This window comes from Papio anubis, chromosome 20, assembly GCF_008728515.1.
Source record: "Papio anubis isolate 15944 chromosome 20, Panubis1.0, whole genome shotgun sequence".
NCBI classification, from domain to species: Eukaryota; Metazoa; Chordata; class Mammalia; order Primates; family Cercopithecidae; genus Papio; species Papio anubis.
Window position 1 is genome coordinate 3,742,834 of NC_044995.1, and position 25,493 is coordinate 3,768,326.

A 25,493-nucleotide genomic window follows, 5' to 3' on the forward strand; every position below is an offset into this window, starting at 1 on the left:
TCGCCCGGCTAGTTTTTTTGTATTTTTTAGTAGAGAAGGGGTTTCACCGTGTTAGCCAGGATGGTCTCGATCTCCTGACCTCGTGATCCTCCCGTCTCGGCCTCCCAAAGTGCTGGGATTACAGGCGTGAGCCACCGCGCCCGGCTTTTTTTTTTTTTAGATGGCATTTTGCTCTTGTTGCCCAGGCTGGAGTGCAATGGTGCCATCTCAGCTCACTGCAATCTCTGCCTCCTGGGTTCAAGCAATTCTCCTGCCTCAGCCTCCCGAGTAGCTGGGATTACAGGTATGTGCCACAACGCAAATACACAAAAATTAGCCGGGCGTGGCGGTGCGTGCCTGTAATCCCAGTTACTTGGGAGGCTGAGGCAGGAGAATCGCCTGAACCCAGAAGGTGGAGGTTGAGGTGAGCTGAGACTGTGCCACTGCACTCTAGCCTAGGCAACAGAGACTGCGTCTCGGGGCAGGGGTATGCGAGCAAGGGCAGGGGAAGAAAAAACAATCACTACCATTACCACTCTGGTCAGGGTCATGCCCTCATTCAATCAAGGGGGAGACTGAGGCCTACAGAGGGAAAAGCAGCCATCTAGAGTGAGTGACTTAGGATCTCTGGCCTCTGAGCTCCAGGAACTGTTGGAACTGAGGCCATGAGGCCCTCAAGTATCTTTCTAACCATCCTTTCCCATCTCCTGGGCCACCCACCCAGTTTCTCTACCCACAGCCTCCTCTCTAGTCTCCTGCCCCAACTTCAAGTGACCTCACAAACAGCAGACAGAGGGGTCATGTTAAAGCACAAACTTGACCCTTTGAACCCCTGCTCAGAACCTGCCATGGCTCCCTTGTGCCCTGAGAAGATATGGGTTCCTCAGCCCAGCTTGGATGGCTTGGCCCCAGCTTCAGAATAGAACCACTTCCCCTTCCCAGGCTCCCAAGTAGCTGGGACTACAGGCGCGTGCCCTCCCAGCTCAGCCTCCCTAGTGGCTGAGACTACAGGCATGTACCACTATGCCTAATTTCTAATTTTTTGTAGAGATGGGGTATTGCTATGTTGCCCAGACTGATCTTGAACTCCTGACCTCCAGCGATCCACCCACCTCAGCCGCCCAAAGTGCTGGGATTACAGGTGTGAGCCACTGTGCCTGACCTGGGACCCCCATGAGGGCAGGAATGGGCTGTCTTGGTCACTGCGGTGTCCCAGCCCAGGGCTGGGCACACATGAGGTGCTCAGAGTGAAGCAGAAAAGGAGCTGTCGCCATGGGGAGGGGCTGGGGAGGCTTACAGGCTCCTGAATTAGGCTTCCATTTAAATCCCAGCTCCTCTGCTTCCCGGCCGTGTCCCCCCGGGCAACTGATTTCACCCCTCGGCCTCGCTTTCCTTGTCTGTGAAATGGGGGTGCCTGTGGGCTCCGGCGCCATGGAGATGCCAGCGTGGAGCAAGTGGTGACTGTGCATATGGCCCACTGCTGAGGCCGAGAAGTCAGGCCCTCTCATGGCCTCCTTCACCGGGAGGTAGTTGCTCCTATTGTGTCCAAGTGACAGATGAGGAGACTGAGACCCAGAGGGGCTGGAACCACTTGCCGGAGGTCACAGAGCCACCTAGAGGTGGAGACGCCCTGGGTCAAGTCGGAGCTGTTGGTGGCAAGAGACTCAAGAGCCCAGCCCTGACAGGGCACACGGCAGGCACTGTTCTCACTGGTGTCTGGGGGAAGAGGCACTCGAAAGAACTAGAGACCAAAGCGTCACTGGTGGCCCTGGGCTCCAGGAGGCCAGTGCTGGGGAGCATGAAAGGACCAGGCTGGCAAGGAGGCACAGGGAACGGGGTTACAGGCACTGTGAAGAGCTGGGACACTGGAATCCCACTGGCCATGTGCCCTTAGTGGAGAACCTCCTCTTGGCCTTGCAAGATGGGGACGATGGTGGCCTCTACCTAGCAGAGAGGGCTTTCCTCCCAGCTAGCTCTGCCCCAGTGCCCAGCCTGAGCGAGGGAGAGGACGCACACAACAGGCTTAGGGAAAGGCAGAAGTGGGATGTCCATGACCCCTGCACGCTCCTTTCTTCAGTATTTCCTGAGCCCTCACACTGTTCCCAGCATGGTTCCTGGCATTGAGCAGACAGTGGAGAAGACAGCAAGTCCAGGAACCCCAACAGCTGACACTGTTGTGTGGGCGACTGGAGACAGTGAGTGGGACCGTTTCAGAAGGAAGTGCGACCAGGACTAGGGGCCAGGAAGAGGTGATGCAGTGCAAAGACAGCTACCGCGTTCAGCACTGCAGGCCTGCTCACAGGGCGACGTGCACCCGCAAACCTTCCCAGCTGCGTCAAGACCAGAGGGAAGAATTCCACGCAGCAGGACCAGAGCATGCATCGGTCTTGGGGTAGAACCAAGTCGGTGCTTTCAGGAACCATCAGAAAAGCTTGCACGGTTGGCCGGGCAAGGTGGCTCACGCCTGTAATCCCAGCACTTCGGGAGGCCCAGGCGGGTGGCTCACTTGAGGTCAGGAGTTTGAGATCAGCCTGGTCAACATGTCAAAAACCTGTCTCTACTAAAAACGCAAAAATTAGCCAGGCATGGTGGCGCATGCCTGTAGTCCAAGCTACTAGGGAGCCTGAGGCAGGAGAATCGCTTGAACCAGGTAGGCGGAGGTTGCAGTAAGCGGGAGATTGCAACACTGCACTCCAGCCTGGGCAACACAGCAAGACTCCGTCTCAAAAAAAAAAAAAAAAAAAAAGGCTCATGTGGCTCAGCTGTAGTATATGACAAGATGGGGTGATGTCACCAGGTGAGCTGGGACAGGAAAGGTTTCTTCCTCATGGGGCCTACAGATCGGCCTTACCTCGGAGGCCTCTCTGTACCTGCTGCATCTCCAGCTTCCCTGTCTCCTGGGTTTTCCACCATGGCCCTTCCCTTCCCTCATCCCTGTTCCTACTGCTCCCTGCCTGCAATCTTCTTGCTCCTGTCCCCCAGCTGAAGTAGCCCCTTCTCCTCTGGCAGCTCAAATGTGAACACTTCTCTGAGTCTCTCTGGGCTCCTGCAGGGAGAAGTGGTGACTGTCCCTAGGCACTCCCAGGGGTCCGAGGCCAACCCTAGCTCCCCTCCCTGCCTGCACGAGTCATACACTCAGGACTCAGCGCCCAAGAGCCTGCTCTCCACGACACAGCGGATGGGTGTGCAAAGACACAAAGCTGGCAATCAGAAACTCCATCCTTCCAGTTCCAGCCAAAAACTACGGAGTCATCGCCTCCATCCAGTCTCTCAGCAAATCCTGGCAGCTCTGCCTTCAAACAACATCCAGAATCCAACCTCCCTCCCCGTCCACTCCCTCCCAGTGGTACCCTTTGGAGTCTGCTCTCTACGCCAGCTTCAGGGTCCTGTGAGCAGCTATGCCTTGGTTTCCGAAAGCCTCAGACTCACTCAGAGCGAAGGCCAAGGAGCTGTAAAGCCTTATGGAATCAGGTGACCATCCTCCTTGAGGTTCCTTTCACGAGTCCTGACTGCACTTGCTGCAGGCTGAAAAGCTCTTTCCCTGGCCAGGCGAGGTGGCTCACACCTGCAATCCCAGCACTTTGGGAGGTCAAGGTGGGAGGACTGCTTGAAGCCAGGAGTTCCAAGACCAGCCTGGCCAATACAGCAAGACTCCATCTTAAAATTTTTTTTTTTTTTTGAGACGGAGTCTTGCTCTGTCACCCAGGCTGTAGTGCAGTGGCCGAATCTCAGCTCACTGCAAGCTCTGCCTCCTGGGTTTACGCCATTCTCCTGCCTCAGCCTCCCGAGTAGCTGGGACTACAGGCACCCGCCACCTCGCCTGGCTAGTTTTTTGTATTTTTAGTAGAGACGGGGTTTCACCGTGTTAGCCAGGATGGCCTCGATCTCCTGACCTCGTGATCCGCCCGTCTCGGCCTCCCAAAGTGCTGGGATTACAGGCTTGAGCCACCGTGCCTGGCCAAAAATTTTTTTAATACACAAGAAAATCTCAGTTAAGACTACGCTGACTGGCCGGGTGTGGTGGCTCACGCCTGTAATCCCAGCACTTTGGGAGGCTGAGGTGGGTGGATCCTGACTTGAGGTCAGGAGTTCAAGACCAGCCTGACCAATATGGTGAAATCCTGTCTCTACTAAAAATATAAAAATTAGCCGGGCGTGGTGGCGCATGCCTGTAATCCTAGCTACTCGGGAGGCTGAGGCAGGAGAATTGCATGAACCCAGGAGATAGAGGTTGCACTGAGCCAAGATCGTGCCACTGCAATCCAACCTGGGTGACAAAGCAAGACTCCATCTCAAAAAAAAAAGACTGTGCTGGCTCTGAACTGTCTCACCCACTACAGTATATTGCCTGATGTTTCAAAATCACTCCTGCTCAACCACTTCTCCAATGGCAGAAAAGGAGGTTCACAGAAAGGGTGGATTTGCTGCGAAAGCCAGAACTGCAGTTTTGTGACCACTCTCCAAGCCCTCCGCCTCTTACCTGAACCCACGAGGACGTCTGGGTTCCCCAGGGTGACGGCTGCTGTGAAGTCAGAGCCCCGATACTCCCCGTCCACCTGCCAGTTCACAAACTTCGACTGCTGGGTCTGTGGGGAGAAGGGGGTGTGAGGGCGGCTCCTTGCTCACGGTGGCCGAGGGGAGCAGCAGCCTCCGTGCCCCACTCACCTGGATGGCCATCTTGGATCTGAGGCCGGGGCCCAGCTGGTGAATGACCTGAGCGTTGAGGCTGCCGCTGTTGTCCATGTCACCCACCAGTACAGGGAACGCCTGTGAGGAAGAGAGAAGGGCAGGGGTCAGAGGTCGCACACTGTGGAAGCAGGTGAGGTGGGCCAGGGTGAGAAGCCTAGGGTCAGAAAGCCTCAGATGGGGGTCCCCTCCTCCATGAAGTCCTCTCTGACCACCTAGGTTGAGTTAGGCTCCCCTACCTTTGGGTTCCCCCATGTCAGCCCTGCCCATCCTGGCTTGTTACTCTCTGGGAACAGGTCTGTTTTCTGCCCCACTGGTGAGTCCCATGGCTTTCAGTCATGTGTGCCAACACAGGGCTGGGCACAGAATATGTTGTGCAATGAAGGTTTGCAGAATAAACTCATTTACTGAAGGGAAACGATAGAAGCAGAGACCTCATTCAGTCCCCCACACCCTGTCCAGGCCTCCAGTTTTGGCCTTCCTAATAACTAGCCCCTATACGGCCGCCCCAGAAATGCTTCTAAAGAGAGATTTCTACAGCGGGAACCTGTGGACCACGTCTTTCCCTTGACCAAACCATGCCATAACTCTTCACAAGCCCCTAGAGAAAGTCCAAAGCCTAGTTTGGCATTCAAAGTTCTGCATGATCTACAGCTCAGCTCTTTCCACCCTGGGTCATCGCTGTCTAGCAAGAGAGAGGCTGTGGTCACACCCCCAGCATTGCTCAGCATGGAGCCAGGCAGGCAGAGAGCAGGGGTTCGGCGGATGTTTGCTGGATGAAGGAATTACTAGTGTTCCACTACATCTCGGAGAGATGCAGTCCCCATCTCCAAGCTCTCGGCAGCTGTGACCTTTTCCTGATGATGCCAGTCTTAGCTTGGCATTTGGCCACAAATTTGTTATTCGAAAGATACAAAGAATGGATGAGAAAGGAAGCTCACCTCTGTGGGACTCAGCTGCTTTGTCCCCACATACGTGACCCCGAAGTGGTAGTTGGACTCCCCGATTGTGCTGAGGGCTACTGTGTGGTTCACCTGGGAGGAGAGCGAGGGCTGTGAGGATGCTGGACAGATGGGCTTGCCCAGTGAAGAGGGCAACGAGAAGGTCTCTGGGCTGGGCAGGGGATGAAGACTGGGAGGCACAGCCTGACTAAGAGACTCAGAGAAAGGAGGTGCTGCCAACAGGCCCACATACCTGTTCCTTGACTCCAGCCTAGCTGCTATGGGAGACAGTACCTCTGGATTCTAGGTCCCCAAACTGAGTAGTCTGGCACTGTATCTCCGAGTCTTTTCAAGTATCAGGGAGCCCAGTTCTTGAGGGAGGAGTAAGGGGGCGAGTGTGTGGATGCAGGGAGGGGGATGGTGGGGACGATCTCTGGTGGGTAAGGACACCAGGAAGGCTCACCTGGAAATGGTTACTCAACCCTTTGTTGACTGTGAGCTTGACACCCTCCATCTGAATGGGAAACAGCTCTGGAGAAGAGAAACGCTGTCACACTCCACCCCAACCCCATACCAACTCTCATCTCTTCCTTCCCTGCTGTCCCCAGCTCTCTCCAGAGACCCATAGCAGAACATCTCACAAAGGCTTCCACCTGCAAAGAGGCAGTGCAGCCTAGTTAGACAGGGCCAGGGCCTTTGCCTGCTCAAATCTCACTGCCACCAAGCTGAGCAACTTTAGGTCAAACTCATCATCTCTAAGATGGGACCCTCACCATACAGAATTGGCCCAAGGATCTAATGAGTTAACATATAGTGAACACCAAAACAGAACTCCATAAACCTCTACCACTATTACTACTCTGATTGCTCCAGGCTGGGATCCGGAGGCTTTGGGTTCCACCCCCACGGAACCTTGCTGACACCGTGACCTTGGGCCTCAGTTGCGTTCCCGATAACAAGAGAAGTCTGGCTTGGCTGATCCCGGGGCTCCTGAGGTCCCTAAGGCTTTTCTCTACTGCTATGACATTCCACCCCGTTTCCACCATTTGATTCCATCATTCTAAGCTCCAAGTCCAACGTTCCACCATTCGATCCCAACGTCACCTCCTAGTGCTGTTGAATAATTCCAATGGTGCGCGCCAAATCCCAAAGTCCCCAGTGTCCTCCCCTTTCCCCCGAGATCCGGGCCATCGCAGCCCCGAGGGGGCCCGTCGCCCCTCACCCTTGCACTTCCGGTGGCACTCCTCGAATGTGCCCGGGTTGGGCAGACAGCCGCAGGCCCCATCCTCGGCGGCCCCTGCGGCGCTGGCGGTTGCAGCCCCGGGGGTCCGTTCCGAACCTCGACTCGTACTGGTGCCGGCGCCCAGGCCGCCTCCCAGCGGTGGCAGCGTGAAGCCCGGCGGCGAGGGCGGAGGTGGCGGCAGCCCCACGAGGGCCGGCGCAGGCGGCGGTGGCGGCCCTGCGGGCGGCGAGCTGGCGGCCAACACATTCCCCATGGTCGCCTGCGAGGGGAGAGGTCAGAGGGCGGAGGTCAGGGCCCGTGCGCCCGAGACTCAGCCCCAGCAAATCCCCACCCGACTCCGGGCCCCGGTTCTCACTGGCGGCGGCGCCTGCTCCCGGCCTGGGCTCCGCTCCCACCCCGTGCGCCACGCGCAACCGAACCCGCTGCCGCCGCCGCCACCACCGTCTCCCCGCCCCGCCTAGCCCATTGGTTTAGTGTGCCCTGAGGCCCGCCCACCAGCGTCTAGACTCGGTCTTCCCATTGGACTTGTGAATAAAGTCCCGCCCACTTTTCCTAACTGTCCTTTTGTATTGGTTCTCACTCGCAGGCATGTCACGGCGCACCTCCCGCCCTTCTCATTGGCTCGCCGCGCTTACGCCTATTGGCTCGCGTCGCCGCGGGTTCCGGTGCTAGCCCGCCATTGGTGTGTGCTGCGCATTTTGCCACGCCCGCTGAGGCATCGCCCCGCCTATCACCTGGAGGAGGCCCTCTTTTGATTCCGCCCCGCGGCGAAGTTGCTGTGATAATTGGTCGGCTTTGACCCTTGCAGCATTTTGATTGGCTCCAATGTGTACGGGGGCCGACCTTGGTGGCGTATCAGCTTGGTACTCTCATTGGCTAACGTTCCAGGGTCGAAGGACAGGTAAAGGTGGGTTGCGCGGCAGAGGCGGCTAGGCAGCAAGGTCAGGCCTCGCGTCCCACCAGGCACCGCGGCAGCGGGGCACGCACCCCACCTCTGGTCCGGAGTAGCTGACCTAAAACCGGAAGTGCTGGCCCTTCCCAGAGTGCCTCGGGAGAATTGTAATCTGTTCTGAGAACCCTGCGCTGCTCCTCGTTACCCACAATGCCCTCATCACCTCTTAGACCCACCCCTTTCGTTACCCATCATGCCTCTTGTTCCTCGCGTCACTGCGGCTTCTATCTTTGGCCCATTCATTCCTCTCCCATTACCCATCGTGCCTCTGCCCCATTCATTTGAGCTTCATTGCCTGGACTACTTTTAGCTCCAGCAGCTTGCTCACTTTCGTCGTTCTTCCGGCCCTTCTCTAATTAGCCATCATGTTTTGGATCCATGAACTCCTGTCCGTTACCTCCCTTGCCCCCGTCCCTATTTTTTCATTTTTCATCACTCTGCCTCTGGCTCCTTCATTCAGATTTATTACCCGTCATGCCTTGGGCTCCTATTACAACATTATTCATGATTTTGCCTTTGATCTATTTTTGATTGCCATTTATCCTTTAAACTTGAACCTCTCATAGTTTCGATACTGCTTTTTTAATTTTTATTTTTTTAGACACAGGGTTGGACTCCGTCGCCCAGGCTGGAGTGCAGTGGCACCATCATAGCTCACTGCAGCCTTGAACTTCTGGCCTCAGTCGATCCTCCCACCTCAGCCTCCAGAGTAGCTGAGACCACAGGTGCGTGCCATCACGCCCAGCTAACTTTTGTAGAGGCGGGGTCTCACTGTGTTTCCCAGACTGGTCTCTTAACTCCTGGACTCAATCGATCTTCCCGCCTCAGTCTCCCAAAGTGTGGAATTACAGGCATAAGCCACTGCACCTGGCCAATTGCTGTTTTTTATCTTTGTTCCATTCATCATACTGCTGTTGCAATTATTCATATTCAGTAAACAGCATGCCCTGGACCCCTCCCCATTCCATTACTCAACATTTTTTGATTGATAGGTTTTTGCTCATTACTCTCTCAATTCTTATTTTGTATCTTTGGTCACTTTTTGTCTTTAACTCTCTTAACGCCTAGTTCACTGATTATCTCAAGCTCTTAGCCTCCTTCTTCATTCCCCTTCATGTCTCACCCCATCCCTTTCACATCCCACAGAAAACGCAAGTTCTGGTCAAAGTATAAATTCATATTTTGTAGGAAATGTAGTTTACAAAACAGTATCAATCGCTACCCCCAATCCAGGTGACCCACTTTCCCCCGAAGGGAGACGTTTAGGTCCTATTTCACTGGGCAAGGGTAAAATGATTCAGTAGTCTTCCAGGTTAACAGTAAATTCTTCTCCCAAGGCTGGGGGCGTCAAGGCACAGTCTGTATGAGGCTCACCCTGTCTGGTCCTAGGCTGGGCTGCTTGCTTGGTAGGTAGGAGTTGGGGTGGGGATGGGGGCTCAGGGAAGGGTCTGGACCCTGAGACTTCTGCTTACAGGAGGGTGCTGGGAAAACTCTGCGTTGGGCTGGGGAATCCCCTCTCTCCCATCTTTGGGGAACAAGGTGGGGAGGGGGTAAGTGGGACCCTGCTGCCTGGAGGGCTCAGGTCTGAGCAGCAGGGAGCCCTCAGCGCCCACTCCAGCAGACCTATTGGGAATTTACTACCTGAAGACAAATTATAGGTCTAGGGTCTTCTTTGTGATTTGGGGGGAGTCGAGGCATTGGTGGGGGGTGAGAGGTATGATCTAAGGTCACAGTCTGGGAGAGGAGTCCTTGGGATCAGAGGTTGTGCAGAAGCACCTTCCCCACCTCCCGCCTCATGAGATAAGGTTGCCAGGATTCCATTATCACGGTGAGTTTCTCTGGGCTCATGGATTAAGGGTCATAGTGGAGCCACCAAGGTAGAAATCACAAGTGGGATGCACTTGTGTTAACTGACAGTGGCCTGGCCAGAGGTCAGGGGGCACGAGATCCTTGGCAAGAAAGCTAAGGGATCAACAGGTGAGATGTGAGACGCCAGGCGCGTGGCAGCTCACACGTACATGGCCCGGGACATGACAAAGCCTTTGCCCTGGTAGGAATCAGAGGGGCTGCTGTAGGACAGAGCATCGTAGATGGGGTTGATCTTATCCAGATACTCTTCCTCCTCCTCCCCCTCCTCATCCTCTAGATCCAGGGAAACGTCTTCCACAACAGGTGGCCCTGGAGGCACCGGGATGGGGGACCCCAGGCTTGTGGCTCCAGGGTGCAGGGGTCCTGACCGCTCTTCCAAAGTGGGCAATTCATGGTATCGAGGCATTTCCTGGAGGTGGAGAGGGGACAGGAACTCAAGATCACTTCCTACGCATGACACAGATGACCAATCTGCTCTTGACCCCAAAATCCTGACCACTCTCTCCCCATGCCAACAAGATGCCACCTCATTCCTTGTCCATGAGGTCATATTGCACTGGGACATTCATTCGGCCCTTCCCTAACCCAAAGCCCAGCGCACGCAACTCACCCTGTTAATCCTGGGACTTACCTTTGTCCCTCGATCTCTGCAAATCTTTCCCCATGAACTTTAACCTCAGTCTCAGCCTCAAGTACTTAACCTTGGGCTCTAAACGGCCCTTTGAACCTTGAGCGCAACCTCAGTGACCCCTGACCTCCAGTAGACCACTGAGGGGAGTGACTTGATTTGTCTTGTCCCAGCTTCAGGGATGGTATCCAGTAAATGTAGATAATCAATTTACTTTCATTCTATTTTTATTATTATTATTTTTTTGAGACGGAGTTTCGCTCCTCTCTCCCAGGCTGGAGTGCAATGGCGCAATCTCGGCTCACTGCAACCTCCGCCTCCCAGGTCCAAGCGATTCTCCTGCCTCAGCCTCCCGAGTAGCTGGGATTACAGGCGCCTGCCACCACGCCCAGCTAATTTTTGTAATTTTAGTAGAGACAGGGTTTCACCATGTTGGCCAGGATGGTCTTGAACTCCTGACCTCAGGTGATTCACCTGCCTTGGCTTCCCAGAGTGCTGGGATTACAGGCGTGAGCGATTGTGCCTGGCCTTTTTCTTTCCTTTTTTATTTTTATTTTTGAGACGGAGTCTCGCTCTGTTGCCCAGGCTAGAGTGCAGTGTCATGGTCTCAGCTCATTACAACTTCTGCCTCCCGGGTTCAAGCGATTCTCCTGCTTCAGCCTCCTGAGTAGCTGGGATTACAGGTGTGAGCCACCACGCCCGGCCAGATAATCAATTTTTGTTGACCTAGTGACTTTTCCTTTTCTTTTGTTTTTGAGACAGGGTCTCACTTTGATGCCCAGGCTGGAATGTAGTGGCACAGCCCCAACCACCTGGGCTTAAGCAATCTGCCTACCTCGGCCTACAGGCATTTGCCACCACACCCAGGTAGGTTCTGTATTTTTGTAGATACACAATGTTGCTGGGCAGCCCATGTTGCCCACGCTGGTCTCGAGCACCTAGGCTCAAGGGGTCCAGCTGCCTTGGCCTCCCAAAGTGCTGGAATTATAGACCAGAGCCACCACGCCCAGCCCAGGTGATTCTATTTTTTTGTTTTTATTTATTTTTTTGAGATGGACTCTTGCTTTCTTGCCCACGCTGGAGTGCAGTGGTGTGATCTTAGCTCACTGTAACCTCGGCCTCCTGGGTTCATGTGATTCTTCCGCCTCAGCCTCCTGAGTAGCTAAGATTACAGGCTTGTACCACCACACCTGACTAATTTTGTGTATTTTGAGTAGAGACAGGGTTTCACCATGTTGTCTAGGCTGGTCTGAAACTCCTGACCCCAAGTGATCCTCCTGCCTCAGGCTCCCAAAGTGCTGGGATTATAGGCCACCGCGCCCAAGTGACTTTAAATTCTAACCTTGTGACCTTGGGCTTTCTCGCCCCTGACCTCCCCCCACGGAATCCTGAACACACCAGGGACACACCCCTGACCTTGAGTTATGACCTTTAGTCTTTGACCTCTTCTGCCAGGTCTGACCCCTGGCCCTTCAACCCAGACCCCCAGCCCACCTTTGTCTTCCCATGAGCTCCTACCTGCTCAGTGCATGAGGCGCCAGCGTCAAAGTAGGGGGTCTTGAGTGGGCTGTGCTCCGAGGCCCCCAGAGTGAAGAGCTGGGAGGGCTGCAGCAGAGAGGGGCGGGGAGGTCAGGAACTGCCCCCACCACCCAGCCAGCCTCTCCCTGCAAGGCCCCTCCCAGCCCTGGGGTGCGTGTGGAGGTGGGGATAGCTTGGGCTCCAGGGAAAGTGCTCACCATCTCCTGCTCCTCCAGCTTCGCTTTTGGGGTCGGTGGCTTGTAGGAGGGAGGTCCCTCTAGGCTGTGGGGTAGGAAGTAGGTCAAGCGGAGACTAAGACCTGAGAACCCCTCAGACTCCAGCGTTACGGCACATGCTGTTCCTTTTGCCGGGGTCTCCCTTTCCCCTGCCCCCTTTTCTTGCCTGGAGTAAGAGTTATTATTCATTCCATGAATTCCTTTTTTTCCTGGAAGCCTTCAGGTTTCCCCAGCGGATCAGGAATTCCTGTTACATGGACATACCTAGGTGTACTTCTCCCTCAGGGCACTCACTGAATTTGTACTTGAAATGTTATTTATAATTACCATGCCTCACTGTGAGCTCTGGGAGGGAGAAAAGATCTGTGTTGGGCCAGGCGTGGTGGCTTATGCCTGTAATCCCAGCACTTTGGGAGGCCGAGGCGGGCGGATCACCTGAGGTCAGGAGTTCAAGACCAGCCTGGGCAGCATGGCAAAACCCTGTCTCTACAAAAATACAAAAACTAGCTAGGTGTGGTGGTGCGTGTCTGTGGTCCCATTTACTTGGGAGGCTGAGGTAGGAAGATTGGTTGAGTCCAGGAGGCGAAGGTTGCAGTGAGCTCAGATTGTACCAGTGAACTCCAGCCTGAGGGACAGAGTGAGACCCCGTCTCAAAAAAACAAATTTTGCATACCTCACATACCTCAGACTGCTCTGAGCTATTTTTCTTTTTTTTTTTCTTCTTTTTTTTCTTTTTTACGAGGTCTCACTCTTGGCTAGACTGGAGTACAATAGTGTGATCATAGCTCACTGCAGCCTCCACATGCCCCCACCCCCACCTCAGCCCACCCAAGTAGCTGGGACTTCAGGCACGGGCCACCATGTCTGGGCAATTTTTGTATTTTTTTTGTAGAGACAGGTTTCGCCATGTTGCCCAGGCTGGTCTCGAATTCCTGAGCTCAAGTCATCTACCTGCGTTGGCTTCCCAAAGTGCTGGGATTACAGGTGTGAGGCACCATGCCCAGTCTTTTTTTTTTTTTGAGACGGAGTCTCGCTCTGTTGCCCAGGCTGGAGTGCAGTGGTGCGATCTCGGCTCATTGCAAACTCCGCTTCCTGGGTTCACGCCGTTCTCCTGCCTCAGCCTCCCAAGTAGCTGGGACTACAGGCACCTGCCACCATGCCCGGCTAGTTTTTTGTGTGTGTTTTTAGTAGAGACGGGGTTTCACCGTGTTAGCCAGGATGGTCTTGATTTCCTGACCTCGTGATCCGCCGGCCTAGGCCTCCCAAAGTGCTGGGATTACAGGCGTGAGCCACTGCGCCTGGCCTTTCAGTCTTTTATTTTTTAAAATACAGGGTCTTGCTCTATCACCCAGGCTAGAGTGCAGTGACATGATCATAACTCATTGCAGGCTTCAGCTCCCGGGTCAAGTGATCTCCCACCCCAGCCTCCTGAGGAGCCGGGACCACAGGCATGCACCACTATGCCTGGCTAATTTTGGTTTTTTTTTTAGAGATGGTGTCTCACTTTGATGCTTAGTCTGGTCTCGAACCACCAGCAACAAGAGCCTTGGCCTTCCAAAGTGCTGGGATTGGTCAGGCTCGGTGGCTCATGCTTGTGATCTTAGCACTTTGGGAGGCCGAGGTGGGCGGATCACTTGAGGTGAGGAGTTTGAGACCAGCCTGGTCAACATGGTGAAACTCCGTCTCTACTAAAAATACAAAAATTAGCCGGGAGTGGTGGCGCGCACCTGTAATCCCAGCTACTGGAGAGGCTGAGGCTGGAGAATCCCTTGAACCTGGGAGGCAGAGGTTGCAGTGAGCCGAGATCACGCCTTGGCACTCCAGCCTGGGTGACAGAGTGAGACTCCATCTTAAACAAAAACAAAAACAAAACAAACTGCTGGGTTATCTTCAGGTTTCTGGAATTTGTGATAAAAGGAGCAATATATAGCCAATCAATAGCTTATGTTATTTTAATGTAAATTTTCGATAACAATTTAGGATCTGCCTCTTGTCTTTTTTATTAAAATAATTGTGGGCCAGACATGGTGCTCACACCCATAATCCCCGCACTTTGGGAGGCTGAGGTGGGCGGATCACCTGAGGTTAGGAATTCGAGACCAGCCTGGCCAACATGGTGAAACCCCATGTCTACTAAAAATACAAAAATTAGCTGGTCGTGGTGGCGGGAGCCTGTAGTTCTAGCTACTCAGGAGGCTGAGGTAGGAGAATCACTGGAACCTGGGAGGTGGAGGTTGCAGTGAGCTGAGATGGAGCCACAGCACTCCAGCCTGGGTGACAGAGTGAGACTCCATCTCAGACAAAAACAAAAACAAAGCAAAGTGCTGGGATTACAGGTGTGAGCCACCCTCCCTGACCCACCCTGCCTGACCCACCCTGCCTGACCCACCCTGCCTGACCAGTGTTACTCTTTATCTTCAGGTTTCTGGAATTTGTGATACAAAGAGCAATGGATAACCAATCAATAGTTTATGTTATGTTAATGTAAATTCTCCATAACAATTTAGGAACTGCACTTTCTTCTTTTATTAAAAACTCAGCCAGGCATGGTGGCTCACGCCTGTAATCCCAGCACTTTGGGAGGCTGAGGAGGGCGGATCCTGAGGTCAAGAGATCAAGACCATCCTGGCTAACACAGTGAAATCCTGTCTCTACTGAAAATCCAAAAAATTAGCCAGGCGTGGTGGCCGGCACCTGTAATCCCAGCTACTATGGAGGCTGAGGCAGGAGAATGGCTTGAACCCAGGAGTCGGAGCTTGCAGTGAGCCGAGATGTCACTGTACTCCAGCCTTGGCGACAGAGCAAGACTCCGTCTCAAAAAAAACCAAAAACCAAAAACCAACCAAACAAAAAAGCCCCAAAAATGTAGTAGGAGCCTGGGCTGTGATGAGTCTTCATAGAACAGAGCAGTCAGAGCCACCATGCGTGGCTGTTTTTTTTTTTTTTTTTTGGTAGAGAGGGGTGGTCTTCCTATGTTACCCAGACTGGGCTCCAATTCCTGGGCTCAAGCAATGGATCCCCCCACTCCAGCATCCAAAAGTGCCGGGATGACAGGTGTGAGCCACTGTGCCTGGCCCCTGGCTAATTTTTAAAATAAATGCCATACTTTATGGCAGAGAGAAACCCATACCTCCCTACTCCATTTAGATCCCAGTTCCTTTAGGTCTGTCTGTTTCACACAGTCATTATGGAGAATTTTCTGCCACCCTGACCGCTACCCCATACTCCTCAGTTCTTCCACCCCTGTCCCTTTCCCCGTCTCAGGGCCCATCACTTACTCTTCGTCCTCCTCTGCCCCCTGCAGCGTCTGCTCCTTCCGCTGCTGCCGGCAGATAAGGATGCCCGTGGCGGCCACAGCAGTCGCAATGATGGCGGCGATGATGCCCCCGATGATGCCGCCCGTGGCCCCTGCGCCTGCTGTGTTGGGGGTCTCTGCAAGGAGAGGGACAGTGTAAGGGGGTCTCCAGGAGGAAGCCACAGCTCCGTATTCCAAGCTACCATCCCCACCCCAAGTCATCGCCTGCCTGTCTATGTCCTCTCCCACGGGCGGGGGACATTCTTTCATTCAACTCAAACTGCTGAGCATTAGGAAGGAGTGAGGAGGTGTGCCCCGCATGGGAGACGACTGGAGAACAAAACATATATACAAAGTGTCTACCTTCATGGAACTTTGATTCTGGTTGGGCAGGGAGGCCAACAGTAAGCAAACCAGTACAATAGTTCATGTGCCAGACGGGAGTAAGTCACGGGGGATACAAAAATACAGAGTGCGGAAGTGATAGGAGGTGCAAGGTGGGGTCCCCAAAGGTAGTGGGAGGGCCTCTACCTTACTGTAAGGTGACAACTGAGCAAGGACCTGAAAGAGATGCCGGGGATGAGTCATGAGAGTGTCTGGGGGCATCACAGGCAGTGCAAACAGCCAGAGGCCCTGCAGGAGGCTTGTGGGGCTTTATGGCTTTTTTTGAGATGGTCTTGCTGTCACCCAGGCTAGAGTGCAGTGGCATGATCACCACCAACTGTAGCCTCAATCTCCTGGGCTCAAGTGATCCTCCCAACTTACCCTCCGGAGTGGCTGGAACTACAGGCATGTACTGCCAGGCCCAGCTTTTTTTGTTTGTTTGTTAATTTTTTGTAGAGATGGGGTTTTGCCGTGTTGCCCAGGCTGGTGTTGAACTCCTGGGCTCAAGTGATCCTCCTGCCTTGGCCTCCCAATGTGCTGGGATTATGCCATGCTTGGCCTGGTTTGTGTTGTTTTTAAAGAACAGCAAGTAGACCATGTAGCTGGGGCAGAATGAGGCGGGGAAGTGGGGAGATGAGAGGAGACAGGACCAGGGTGGCTAGAAAGCAGAGAATGCAGGGGCAGAATTCAGGGATCCAGAATCACCTCTGGGGACTAGAATCTCCTTCCACTTATCAGGAAAGGGGTTAGAGCTGGGGGCAGTGACTGACGCCGGTAATCCCAGTGCTTTGGGAGGCCGAGGCGCGCAGATTGTTCAAGATCAGCCAGGGTGATGAGCACAAGACCTCATCTCTAGAAAAAATTTAAAAAATTAGCCGGGGGCTGGCCGGGCGCGGTTGCTCACACCTGTAATCCCAGCCCTTTGGGAGGCTGAGGTGGGTGGATCACCGGAGGTCGGGAGTTTGAGACCAGCCTGATCAACATGGAGAAACCCTGTCTCTACTAAAAATACAAAATATTAGCTGGTCGTGCTGGTGCATGCCTGTAAATCCCAGCTACTCAGGAGGCTAAGGCAGGAGAATCGCTTGAATCCAGGAAGCGGAGGTTGCCCGTGAGCCAAAGATGCGCCATCACACTCTCCAGCCTATATGGGCAACAAGAGCGAAACTCCATCTCAAAAAAAAAATAGGCTGGGGGCCAAGACAGTGAAGCTCACACCTGTCATCCCAGCACTTTTGGAGGCTGAAGTGGGAGGATTGATCACTTGAGCCCGGGAGTTTCAGCCCAGTCTGGGTAATATAGGGAGACCACCCTGCTTCTTAAAAAAAAAAAAAAGAGGCCGAGGCCTTGTTGGCTCAAGCCTGTAATCCCAGCACTTTGGGAGGCCAGGAGCGGGCGGATCGAGGGTCAGGAGATCGAGACCATCCTGGCTAACCACGGTGAAACCCGTCTCTACTAAAAATACAAAAAACTAGCCCGGGTGAGGTGGCCCCGAGAGCCTGTAGTCCCAGCTACTCAGGAGGCTGAGGCAGGAGAATGGCATAAACCTGGGAACCAGAGCTTGCAGTGGGCTGAGATCCGGCCACTGTACTCAGCCTGGGTGACAGAAAGGCGAGACTCCGTTCTCAAAAAGGATGGCTGGGCGCGTTACTCAGGAGGCTGAAACAGGAGAATTGCTTGAACTTGGGAGGTGGAGGGTGCGGTGAGCCGAGATCGCACCACTGCACTCCAGCCTGGGTAACAGAGCAAGATACCATTTCAAAAACCAAACAAAACAACAAAACAAAACAAAACAAAACAAAAAAACAAGACAGGAAAAGGGGTCGAGAAGCCCGTGTGCTCCTGGCCCTCTCCTTCCTTCCTAGCACTTCCTGTTTCCATATCTCACGTCTTCCCTAATGGAAGAGTTTTTGGAGCAGCTACCTGTTTACTTGCCAATTTTCACACTAGACCACGCGCCCGAGGTCTGGCACACAGTAGGTGTTTGGTGGGTGTGTAAGGACGACCCAGCATGGCACTGAAGGATCCACTGTGTGCCAGGCGGACAGAATTCCCCGCTCCTGCCCTCCTGTTGCCTGGGTGGGGTGGGTGGGCGAGTACAGACAATAAACAACCAGGCAAGTACAGACAATAACACGTATGGAAGAGCCCATGGGGGTCACGCACGCATCAGCCTCACTCTGCAGATGAGGAGGAAGCTTCCAGAGGACGCTGGACTATTGGATCTTCATCTTCACTGCTCCCGTTCCACAGCCTGACATCCTCTGGAGGGCTTCAGCGGGTGGGGGAGTGAGAGAGAGACTGCCCCTCTCGGTCCGCACACACAGCTTCATCCTAAACATACTGCTGCTATTCTTGTGGTCATCATGGCAATGTGCACCGGAGGACGGGACTGGGTCTGTGCAGGTCATAGCTGCAGCCCCAGCACCGCCTGGCACAGGGCTTGGTGGGGTCTGTGGAGGTCGACGAGGCTGCATGAGGGCATCACGGGCATGTCCTTACTGGGTCCCGTGACAGCCTTGTGAGGCCGATGTGAACACCCGCCCCGTGTTACAGAGGAGGCACAGAGGCTTGGGAGAGCAGAGGTGACACGGGTAAAAACCTGCCCCTTACTGAGCCTGGGAGTTCAAGGACCCCCTCTATCTTTGCTTTTCCAGTTGAGAGGAGCTGGACGGAGCTGCTGCCACTCCCAAGGAGTCACTGAAAAGTCCCTTGGGGTGATCCCTGGGGGCAAGGATGGAGAAGCAGGTGAGGGAAGCCACAGTGGGGGTGGCCAGAGATGGGACTTCTCCAGCACCCCTCGCCTGCCCCATGCCCTTAGGGTCCCTAAGAATGGGAGTGGGGAGCAGCCCTCCCCTCCCGAGACCGCCAGCAACCTGGGGGAGTTGAGGTCTGAGGCTCCATTGGATCACAGCCCTCTGGCCTCCCATTCTCTCAGGACGCGGGGAACCTGACTGAGCCCCTGCTGTCCCCACCCCCACCTGCACCCGAGGGTCTCTGGACTCCGACCGGTCTGGCCACACCATCCAGAAAGGCAGCTTCTGTCCTGGGACTCAGAAGTCCAAATGTCCAGGTCTCTGAGCCCACAGTCCAGTGACCTGAATCCTAGTTCCACGAGCCTCGCAGTTCTCGGCTGTCCAATGCGTCTTTCAAGGATCCAAGTGGTCCGAGCCCCACAGCCTTCCCCAGTCTAACCCCTTCCAGGCTCTCATTCCCCGGGGACGTGGATCGGCTCTTCCCAGCCCTGGGACCTAGGAGTCCCTGTCCCACCCCCTCTTTCCCCACCACCCAAAGAGGGGGTCTGATGTATTACAAGACACCCCCAATGTTTTCCTCCAAGGCATTTATTAACTCCTGAGTGTCACGGGGCCAGGGCAGGCTGGAGCCAAAACCAAGTCTCTGGGGGCGGGGGTCCTCTCTGGATCCCCACAACTCAGCTCCCCGGGCTCCCCATGCAGCCCTAGAGACGGGAGAAGTCCAGTGTGCCGTTCCACCTCCCTCCAAGTCCCAGGAAAGTGGGAGGCAGTGTTCCACTCCAGTGTTGTCCAGACGAACAAGTCCAACCAGTCTGGAACCCTAGGCCGGCGTGGCCCAGTTGGGGGCGGGAGGGCTGGGCCCGGCTCTGTCTCTGTGTCCAGGTCACACATAAACTGCCCGCCGTGAGATGAGGGAGCCGTCCAGCTGGGACTCCATGTCATCCTCGAGTGCTGGGGGTGGAGGCAACATGAGGCCTTTCTCTGCCTTCTCTTCCTCCTCCTCCTCCTCCTCCTCCTCCTCACCATCTGGTTCCATGGGACCAGGGACTACTGGTGTCCAGAAGACAGGGTCCCCATTTCCCAACACCTGAGTTTTCGGATCGTAGAATCCCCCGTCGCCGCTGGCTCCTCCTCCTGTTCCTCCAGGGCTCTTCCTCCTCCTCCTCACCCTCAGCAGGATGAAGGCCAAGGACCCCCCAGCCAGAAGTAGCAGCACCAGCAGTGTCCCCCCCACGGCCCCCCACACCAGTGGGCCCATGTCTCGGGGCGAGGCCCTGGGGGTTTCTGAGGAGAGAGAGAAGGAGGGGTGAGAGAGAGAGAGAGAAAGGGAGACACAAGGTCATGAGGATAGCTCTGGTGAGGGGGTGGGGGAGACGCAGGATAGGCGGGGAGGAAAGGAGCGGGAGTGACCATAATTAGGGGGTGACTCTAAGCAGAAGAATGGAGGAGGAAGAGGAGTGGGGGGGAAGGGGAAGCCCCTCCGCCCTTCACTACAGCCTGAGCACCACTTTGTACAAGGAGGGGATGCCAACCAGTGGTCCCCAGGTGTTCACGTTTTGCAGAATTTAAATTGCTAGCCAACCTTTCAAAAATCAGGCGATTTCACTTAAAAATCCAGGTTTCTCTTAGGGGGGGAAAAGATCAGATCTGGCAACACCAAACTCCCACGTGTGGCAATCGCTGTAGCTGAGTGGAAGCTGGCTATTCGGATGCAGTAGATCTGGCCGCCCGGTCACTGGCCGGGACCCTGGCGCCACCTGACTTCACAGCCCTCCCTGAATGTGCTGTGGGGTCCTCACACAGCTACAGGCTTGGGGGCACACCCCCTCGGGGGAGGACAGTTGGATTTCAGTGGGAGGCTGTGTGATCCCAAAGCTCTCTGCAGAGGGCCACAGACTCCTGATAATTCTGCCCTCTCGAGTGGCTGGAAGCATTTATTCCAAGTGCCGTGGCTGCCTCCTCTCTGGGCCACTCATCCCCAGCGTGTAAAATGGGGTTCTCATAGACCGGGACAGTGGGACAGTAGGACTTCCTTAGTGCTCCCTGCAGGGGTTGAGCCAGGGAGGATGGGAGGGAGTGGGGAGGCGGAGAGAGAGGAAGCCATGAAGTGCTGAGGAGAGTGTGAGCAGGGAGGGATGGGGCTCCTGGGCCCCAAGCCAGGGACAGATATCAATGTAACCAGAACCTACCCACCGCCACTTCCCCCATCCCTGCATGCAAGGCCTAACTGGGACAGACGGGGGTGGGGGTTCACCCACACCTGACCGCGCCTCTACACCTCTACTCACAGGAGGAGCTGAGACCCAGGAAGGACATCTGTTTCTGTTGTTTTCAAACAGGGGGTCATGACCCAGTGGGCTGTCAAATCAGCTTAGTGACTCACAAATAGCATTAAAAAAAGAGGAGGATAAAATCTTTTTTGGCGGGGGGTAGGGTGGTATATACGTCTCTAGCTATACGCTGGGTTGAGGAGTGAAACAGATTTTTCTCCATAATGGAAGTGCTGGTCACTAACTGGACCAGGTTGAGCCTATCTCGGGAGGTCTGTCTCTGTTTCTGGAGGTGGCATTGGTGTTTTGGAACTTGAAGCTGAGTCTGTTCGTGTCTAGGGTTGAAAGTTCTGAATCAGGCTCATGTGGTGGCTCATGTCTGTAATCCCAGCACTTTGGGAGGCCGAGGCAAAAGGAATGCTTTGAGGCCAGGAGTTCAAGACCAGTCTGGTCAACATAATGAGACCCTGTCTCTATTAAAAATAAAATGTTCTCTGAGTCTCCCTAAAGATAGATCTGTCCTGCGGTGTGGCATGTGTACCTATGTTCGTGCTGCTGTGGACTCCATACTGTGTTTCTGTGACGACTCTGTGTGTGCCTGGATGTGGGTTCGTGGCTCAGAGACCCTCTGAGAGTGACCCCAGGAGCTTTGAGTGTGTCTCCTCTGGCTGTGGCTGTCGGGGCACTCACTGCTTGCGACGGGATTTCTAGGGTGCTTGGAGCACGCACGTTTCTGCAGGCATTATCTGTAGGCACGTGTCTTTGTAATGGTGTTGTCGGCTGGGGGTGGCTCCGTGGCCACCGTTGTGGGGAGGTGGGGTATCTTTCTTTCCACAGCGCTGAGTCTTTCTCTACTGCGTCTGTTCTGCAGGCTCCAACCTTGGAGCCACCTGCTGGGTGTGTGGGCAGGGCATCAGCTTCTCAGGTGTATCTGGGGTAGAGGTTAGGGGTGTATTTCCAGTCAGGTGTCTGTCTGGGTGGGTGGAGCTGACCCTCCCCTGGGTGTGCTGCTGAGGGCAGGGACTGTGGCTCATTCACCATTGTATTCCTAACCTCAGCGAGAGTGCCTAGCAAACAGGAAACACATATTTGTTGAATGAGAATCTCCCTAACAGACTTTCTGGAGAGTTTCGGAGGAGTTTCGGGGAGTTTCGGGAGAGTTCCCAGGCACAGGTTTCTCCCAGGGTGTCTTTTGATTTTCCATCTGAGTGAGGGATGACATTCCTCTGTGGGCAGCCGTTGCTGTCCGGGATTAGTTTTGCCCCCAGCGTGTCTGTCTGTGTGATGTCTCCCTCCGGGGACTCGTGCGCATCCTCGCGCGTCAGGCGAGCCCAGAGCGGGACAGCTGTCTCTCTGGGTTTGCTGTCTGTGACAGTGTTTCCCATAGGGGTGCTCTATCTCCCTGGCTGTATCTGGATTCCTGAAGAGGGGTCTGTTTTCCCTTAGGTGTCCCTGCAAGGTTGTGTGTGCATTCTAAGATTATGACTCAGTAAGGGAGTCTGCTTCTGTCCCTCCGTGGCTACTCTGTCTGCATGACAGGGACAGCCCCTGTCTGGGAGTTTGTCCCTACACCTTCAGTCATGTTTCTGGGGGACCTGCACATTGCATGTTTGCACAGGTGTGCTGCATGGACCGTTGCCCTCGGGTGTTTCTAAGCATGTCTCTTTCTGGCCAGGTGCAGCGGCTCACGCCTGTAATCCCAGCACTTCTGGAGGCCAAGGCGGGTGGATCACCTGAGGTCAGCAGTTCGAGACCAGCCTGACCAATATGGTGAAACCCTGTCTCTACCAAAAATACAAAACTTAGCTGGGCTTGATGGTGAGCGCATGTAGTCCCAGCTACTCAGGAGGCTGAAGCAGGATATTGCTTGAACCCGGGAGGCGGAGGTTGCGGTGAGCTGAGATTATGCCACTGCACTTCAGCCTGGGCGACAGAGCAAGACTCCATCTCAAAATAAAAAAAAAAAAGTCTGTTTCCAGTTGTCACAGTTGTCATCTGGCTTCGTTCCGTCTGTCTTGGCCAGTGCCACTGTCCTCCTGGGTGTGTGTCTTGGTGACAATGGGTTTGAGTGTGCAGGGTTACTATCCAGGTGAGTGTCTGGATTCTGAGGCATCTCTGCAACAGCATTTCCCAGCACAGGGAGTGTCTGTGGCTGTGGGTCCTGCCAGCTGTGGCTTTGACAGGAGGGGTCTCTGGCCCCAGCTCCAGGGCGCGTGGGGCTCTCTGTCCCAGGGAGCATGGCTCTGTTAACAGTCCCGGCCTCCCTCTAGGTGTGCGGCTCTGCAGCTGTGAGTTTGACCCAGTTTCCATCACCGGGTGATGGTCTGGCTTCGCGCTTTTCCTCTTTGGCTCCGTGCCTTGGGGCCGGATCGTGTTTCTAGGGGTGGGAGCTCTTGGTTTCTGTCTCTTTGAGGTTTGCGTGCCTGATTCTAGGTGTGTGTCTTTCTCAGGAGCTGGAGCCCAGGGCAGCTTCCTCAGGTCTCTTTGTGAGGACCCTAGCCAGGCCTCTACTTTCTAGGAACCCCGAGCAAAGTCCTCAACCCCCCAACTCTGCTGCCTTCACTTACCCTGACACCCCAAATTCAGACCCCAGTCTGAGGCCACGAGAGGAAGGCCAACCCTCATCTCCCCTCAGCCAGACGGGTCTACATCCCTCCCAGGCCGGCGGCGCAGCCTCCCCCAGTGCAGTCCCCAAATGCTGAAGGGTGGAACTCTGGGGGAGCAGACCCAGGTCTCCACACACGGCCCCCAAGACCCACTCACCTCGGACAAAGATGACCTGCTCAGCGCGGCCCATGCCCACGGCATTGGTGACTGTGCAGACGAAGGTGGTATTGAACAGACTGTCCACCGCATGGATGACCAGCTGGGAGCCCTGGGCTACTGCGGAGGTCGGGAAGATGCCTGAGGTCCTGGAGGGGTGTGGGGTCAGGTGAGAGGGATACCAAGGTTGAGAGGGGAGCACAGATCTCATCCCTGAAGATACACCCACCAGGAGCCAAGCTGCAGGGACCTAAGTACTCCTAGAGACCCCAAATTGCCGAAATGCAAGCTCCCTTCATCCTGGAGGACTTAGGAGTTTAGGCCCAGCCCCTCCTCCCTCAGACCCAGGAGTCCAGGACCCCAGCCCTTCCTCTCTCAGACACTGGAGTCCAAGCCCCCAGCCCCTGCTCCCTCGGACCCAGGAGTCCAGGCCCCAGCCTCTCCTCCCTCAGACCCAGGAGTCCAGGCCCCAGCCCTGCCTCCCTCAGACCCAGGGTTCCGAGGCCACGTGACTCACGTGCTCCAGTCATAGCCCGTGGGCTCTGGGTTGCTGTGGACGTCACAGCTCAGGGTGGCATCAGTACGGCCGAGGTACCAGTTGTCATCATAGCCGGAGATGGACACTTCAGGAGGGTCTGCGGGAAATGGGGGGACTGGATCAGCAAGGAGGAGAATCCCAGAGTGGGTGGACAGGTTAGCAGATGGACAGAAATGCTAAAGAAACGGGGCAGGTTGGCAGGAGGTATGGCAGTCAAAACCATCTGGGGCAAATTAGTCCAGGCTGTGTATGCTGATGTTGGTGTAGACACCGTTTGGGGAAACCACTGTGGATAATTTTGTGGGAGTTATTGTTCAGTGCCGGCAGTGCCTGTGGGAGCCACTACAAATAATGTGTGTGTGTGTGTGTTTGACAGGACGTTGCTCTGTTGCCCAGGGTGGAGAGCAGTGGGGTGATCTTGGCTTGTTGCAACTTCCGTGTCCTGGGCTCAAGCCATCCTCCCGCCTCGGCCTCCCAAGTGGTTGGGATTACAGGCATGTACCAACACTTCCAGCTAATTTTGGTATTTTTAGCAGAGACAGGGTTTCACTGTGTTGCCCAGGCTGGTCCCAAACTCCTGACCTCAACTGATCCGCCTGCCTTGGCCTCCCAAAGTGCTGGGATTACAGGTGTGACCCACCACATCTGGCCTGTGTGTGTGTTTCTGACATGGAAGGAGGATGTCAAAACAGGGTTTGGGCAACCAGTGTAGGTCCCGGGAAGAAACTGGCACAGACGAGGCTCAGGGGAGCTGGTGCACTTATGGGCGCACATGATGCATGTTGTCTGGGGGAACCGGTGTAGACTTGGCTTAGGGAATCTGTGTAAGTGGAGGCATTGCCTGGGGAGCTAGTGTAGACAACGTTGAGTTGGGGTATGTGGTCATTTTGGACAGTGGTGGAAGAGGTGGTTAGGCCAGTATTTGAGGGATTCTATGTGAAGAGTGCCAGGGTGGCCTCTCTGGGTAATATTATGAGGTGTGAGTATAGGCAGTTTCTGGAAGAGCTAGCAAAAATCCCAGTGGGAGGGGTCAGGATCAACAGGGCCCAGAGGGTGGGGGCAATGTAAATAATATCAGGGATCAGGGGTCGGTGTAGAGACTCTGGGAGACACAGTATATACGGCACCTAGGGAAGTCAAGGCAGAAGTATGAGAAGGTGTGGAGATGATGTTAGGTTGGGCAGTGTAGACATGTAGACATGGCCCAGCATGATTGACCCGGACGGTCCAGGGGCAGTGTCAACCAGGGTCCATGGAAGCCAGAAAAGACACTGTTGGGGGCAGCTCTTTGCTGGTAAACCAACTCTCTGGGGAATAAAAGAAGCTCCCATTTCTAGGGTTTGCCAATTTCCTTGGTGTAAACATTCCCCAAGGTTAATTTCAAGCTACCGAGACAGCTTCATTGGATGTGGAATTGGAAAGAAATGTATCAAAC

The 25,493-nt window shown here is 54.8% G+C and overlaps 2 protein-coding genes across 3 annotated transcripts in view; both read right to left on the reverse strand.

Annotated features, from left to right (window-relative positions):
• The window catches only part of TOMM40 (translocase of outer mitochondrial membrane 40), a 12,899-nt gene extending 5,581 nt beyond the window's left edge, over nucleotides 1-7,318 (reverse strand). The window contains exons 1-6 of the mRNA XM_031659165.1: nucleotides 7,205-7,318; nucleotides 6,829-7,108; nucleotides 6,070-6,137; nucleotides 5,607-5,699; nucleotides 4,645-4,746; nucleotides 4,460-4,565 (exon numbers count right to left, since the gene is read on the reverse strand). Coding sequence (XP_031515025.1) covers nucleotides 4,460-4,565; nucleotides 4,645-4,746; nucleotides 5,607-5,699; nucleotides 6,070-6,137; nucleotides 6,829-7,102 — 643 coding nt within the window. The 5' untranslated portion in view covers nucleotides 7,103-7,108; nucleotides 7,205-7,318. The remainder of the gene's footprint in view (nucleotides 1-4,459; nucleotides 4,566-4,644; nucleotides 4,747-5,606; nucleotides 5,700-6,069; nucleotides 6,138-6,828; nucleotides 7,109-7,204) is intronic.
• Nucleotides 7,319-8,957: 1,639 nt separating this feature from the next.
• Nucleotides 8,958-25,493, reverse strand: part of NECTIN2 (nectin cell adhesion molecule 2) — a 41,967-nt gene continuing 25,431 nt past the window's right edge. The window contains exons 4-9 of one of the 2 annotated variants that reach the window (XM_003915693.3): nucleotides 24,038-24,155; nucleotides 23,521-23,669; nucleotides 15,331-15,484; nucleotides 12,035-12,098; nucleotides 11,817-11,903; nucleotides 8,958-10,079 (exon numbers count right to left, since the gene is read on the reverse strand). In XM_003915693.3, coding sequence (XP_003915742.1) covers nucleotides 9,810-10,079; nucleotides 11,817-11,903; nucleotides 12,035-12,098; nucleotides 15,331-15,484; nucleotides 23,521-23,669; nucleotides 24,038-24,155 — 842 coding nt within the window. In that variant the 3' untranslated portion in view covers nucleotides 8,958-9,809. Of the gene's footprint in view, nucleotides 10,080-11,816; nucleotides 11,904-12,034; nucleotides 12,099-15,330; nucleotides 15,485-19,057; nucleotides 19,772-23,520; nucleotides 23,670-24,037; nucleotides 24,156-25,493 lie in introns of those variants that run through there. The other variant, XM_031659164.1, reaches the window with a different exon arrangement.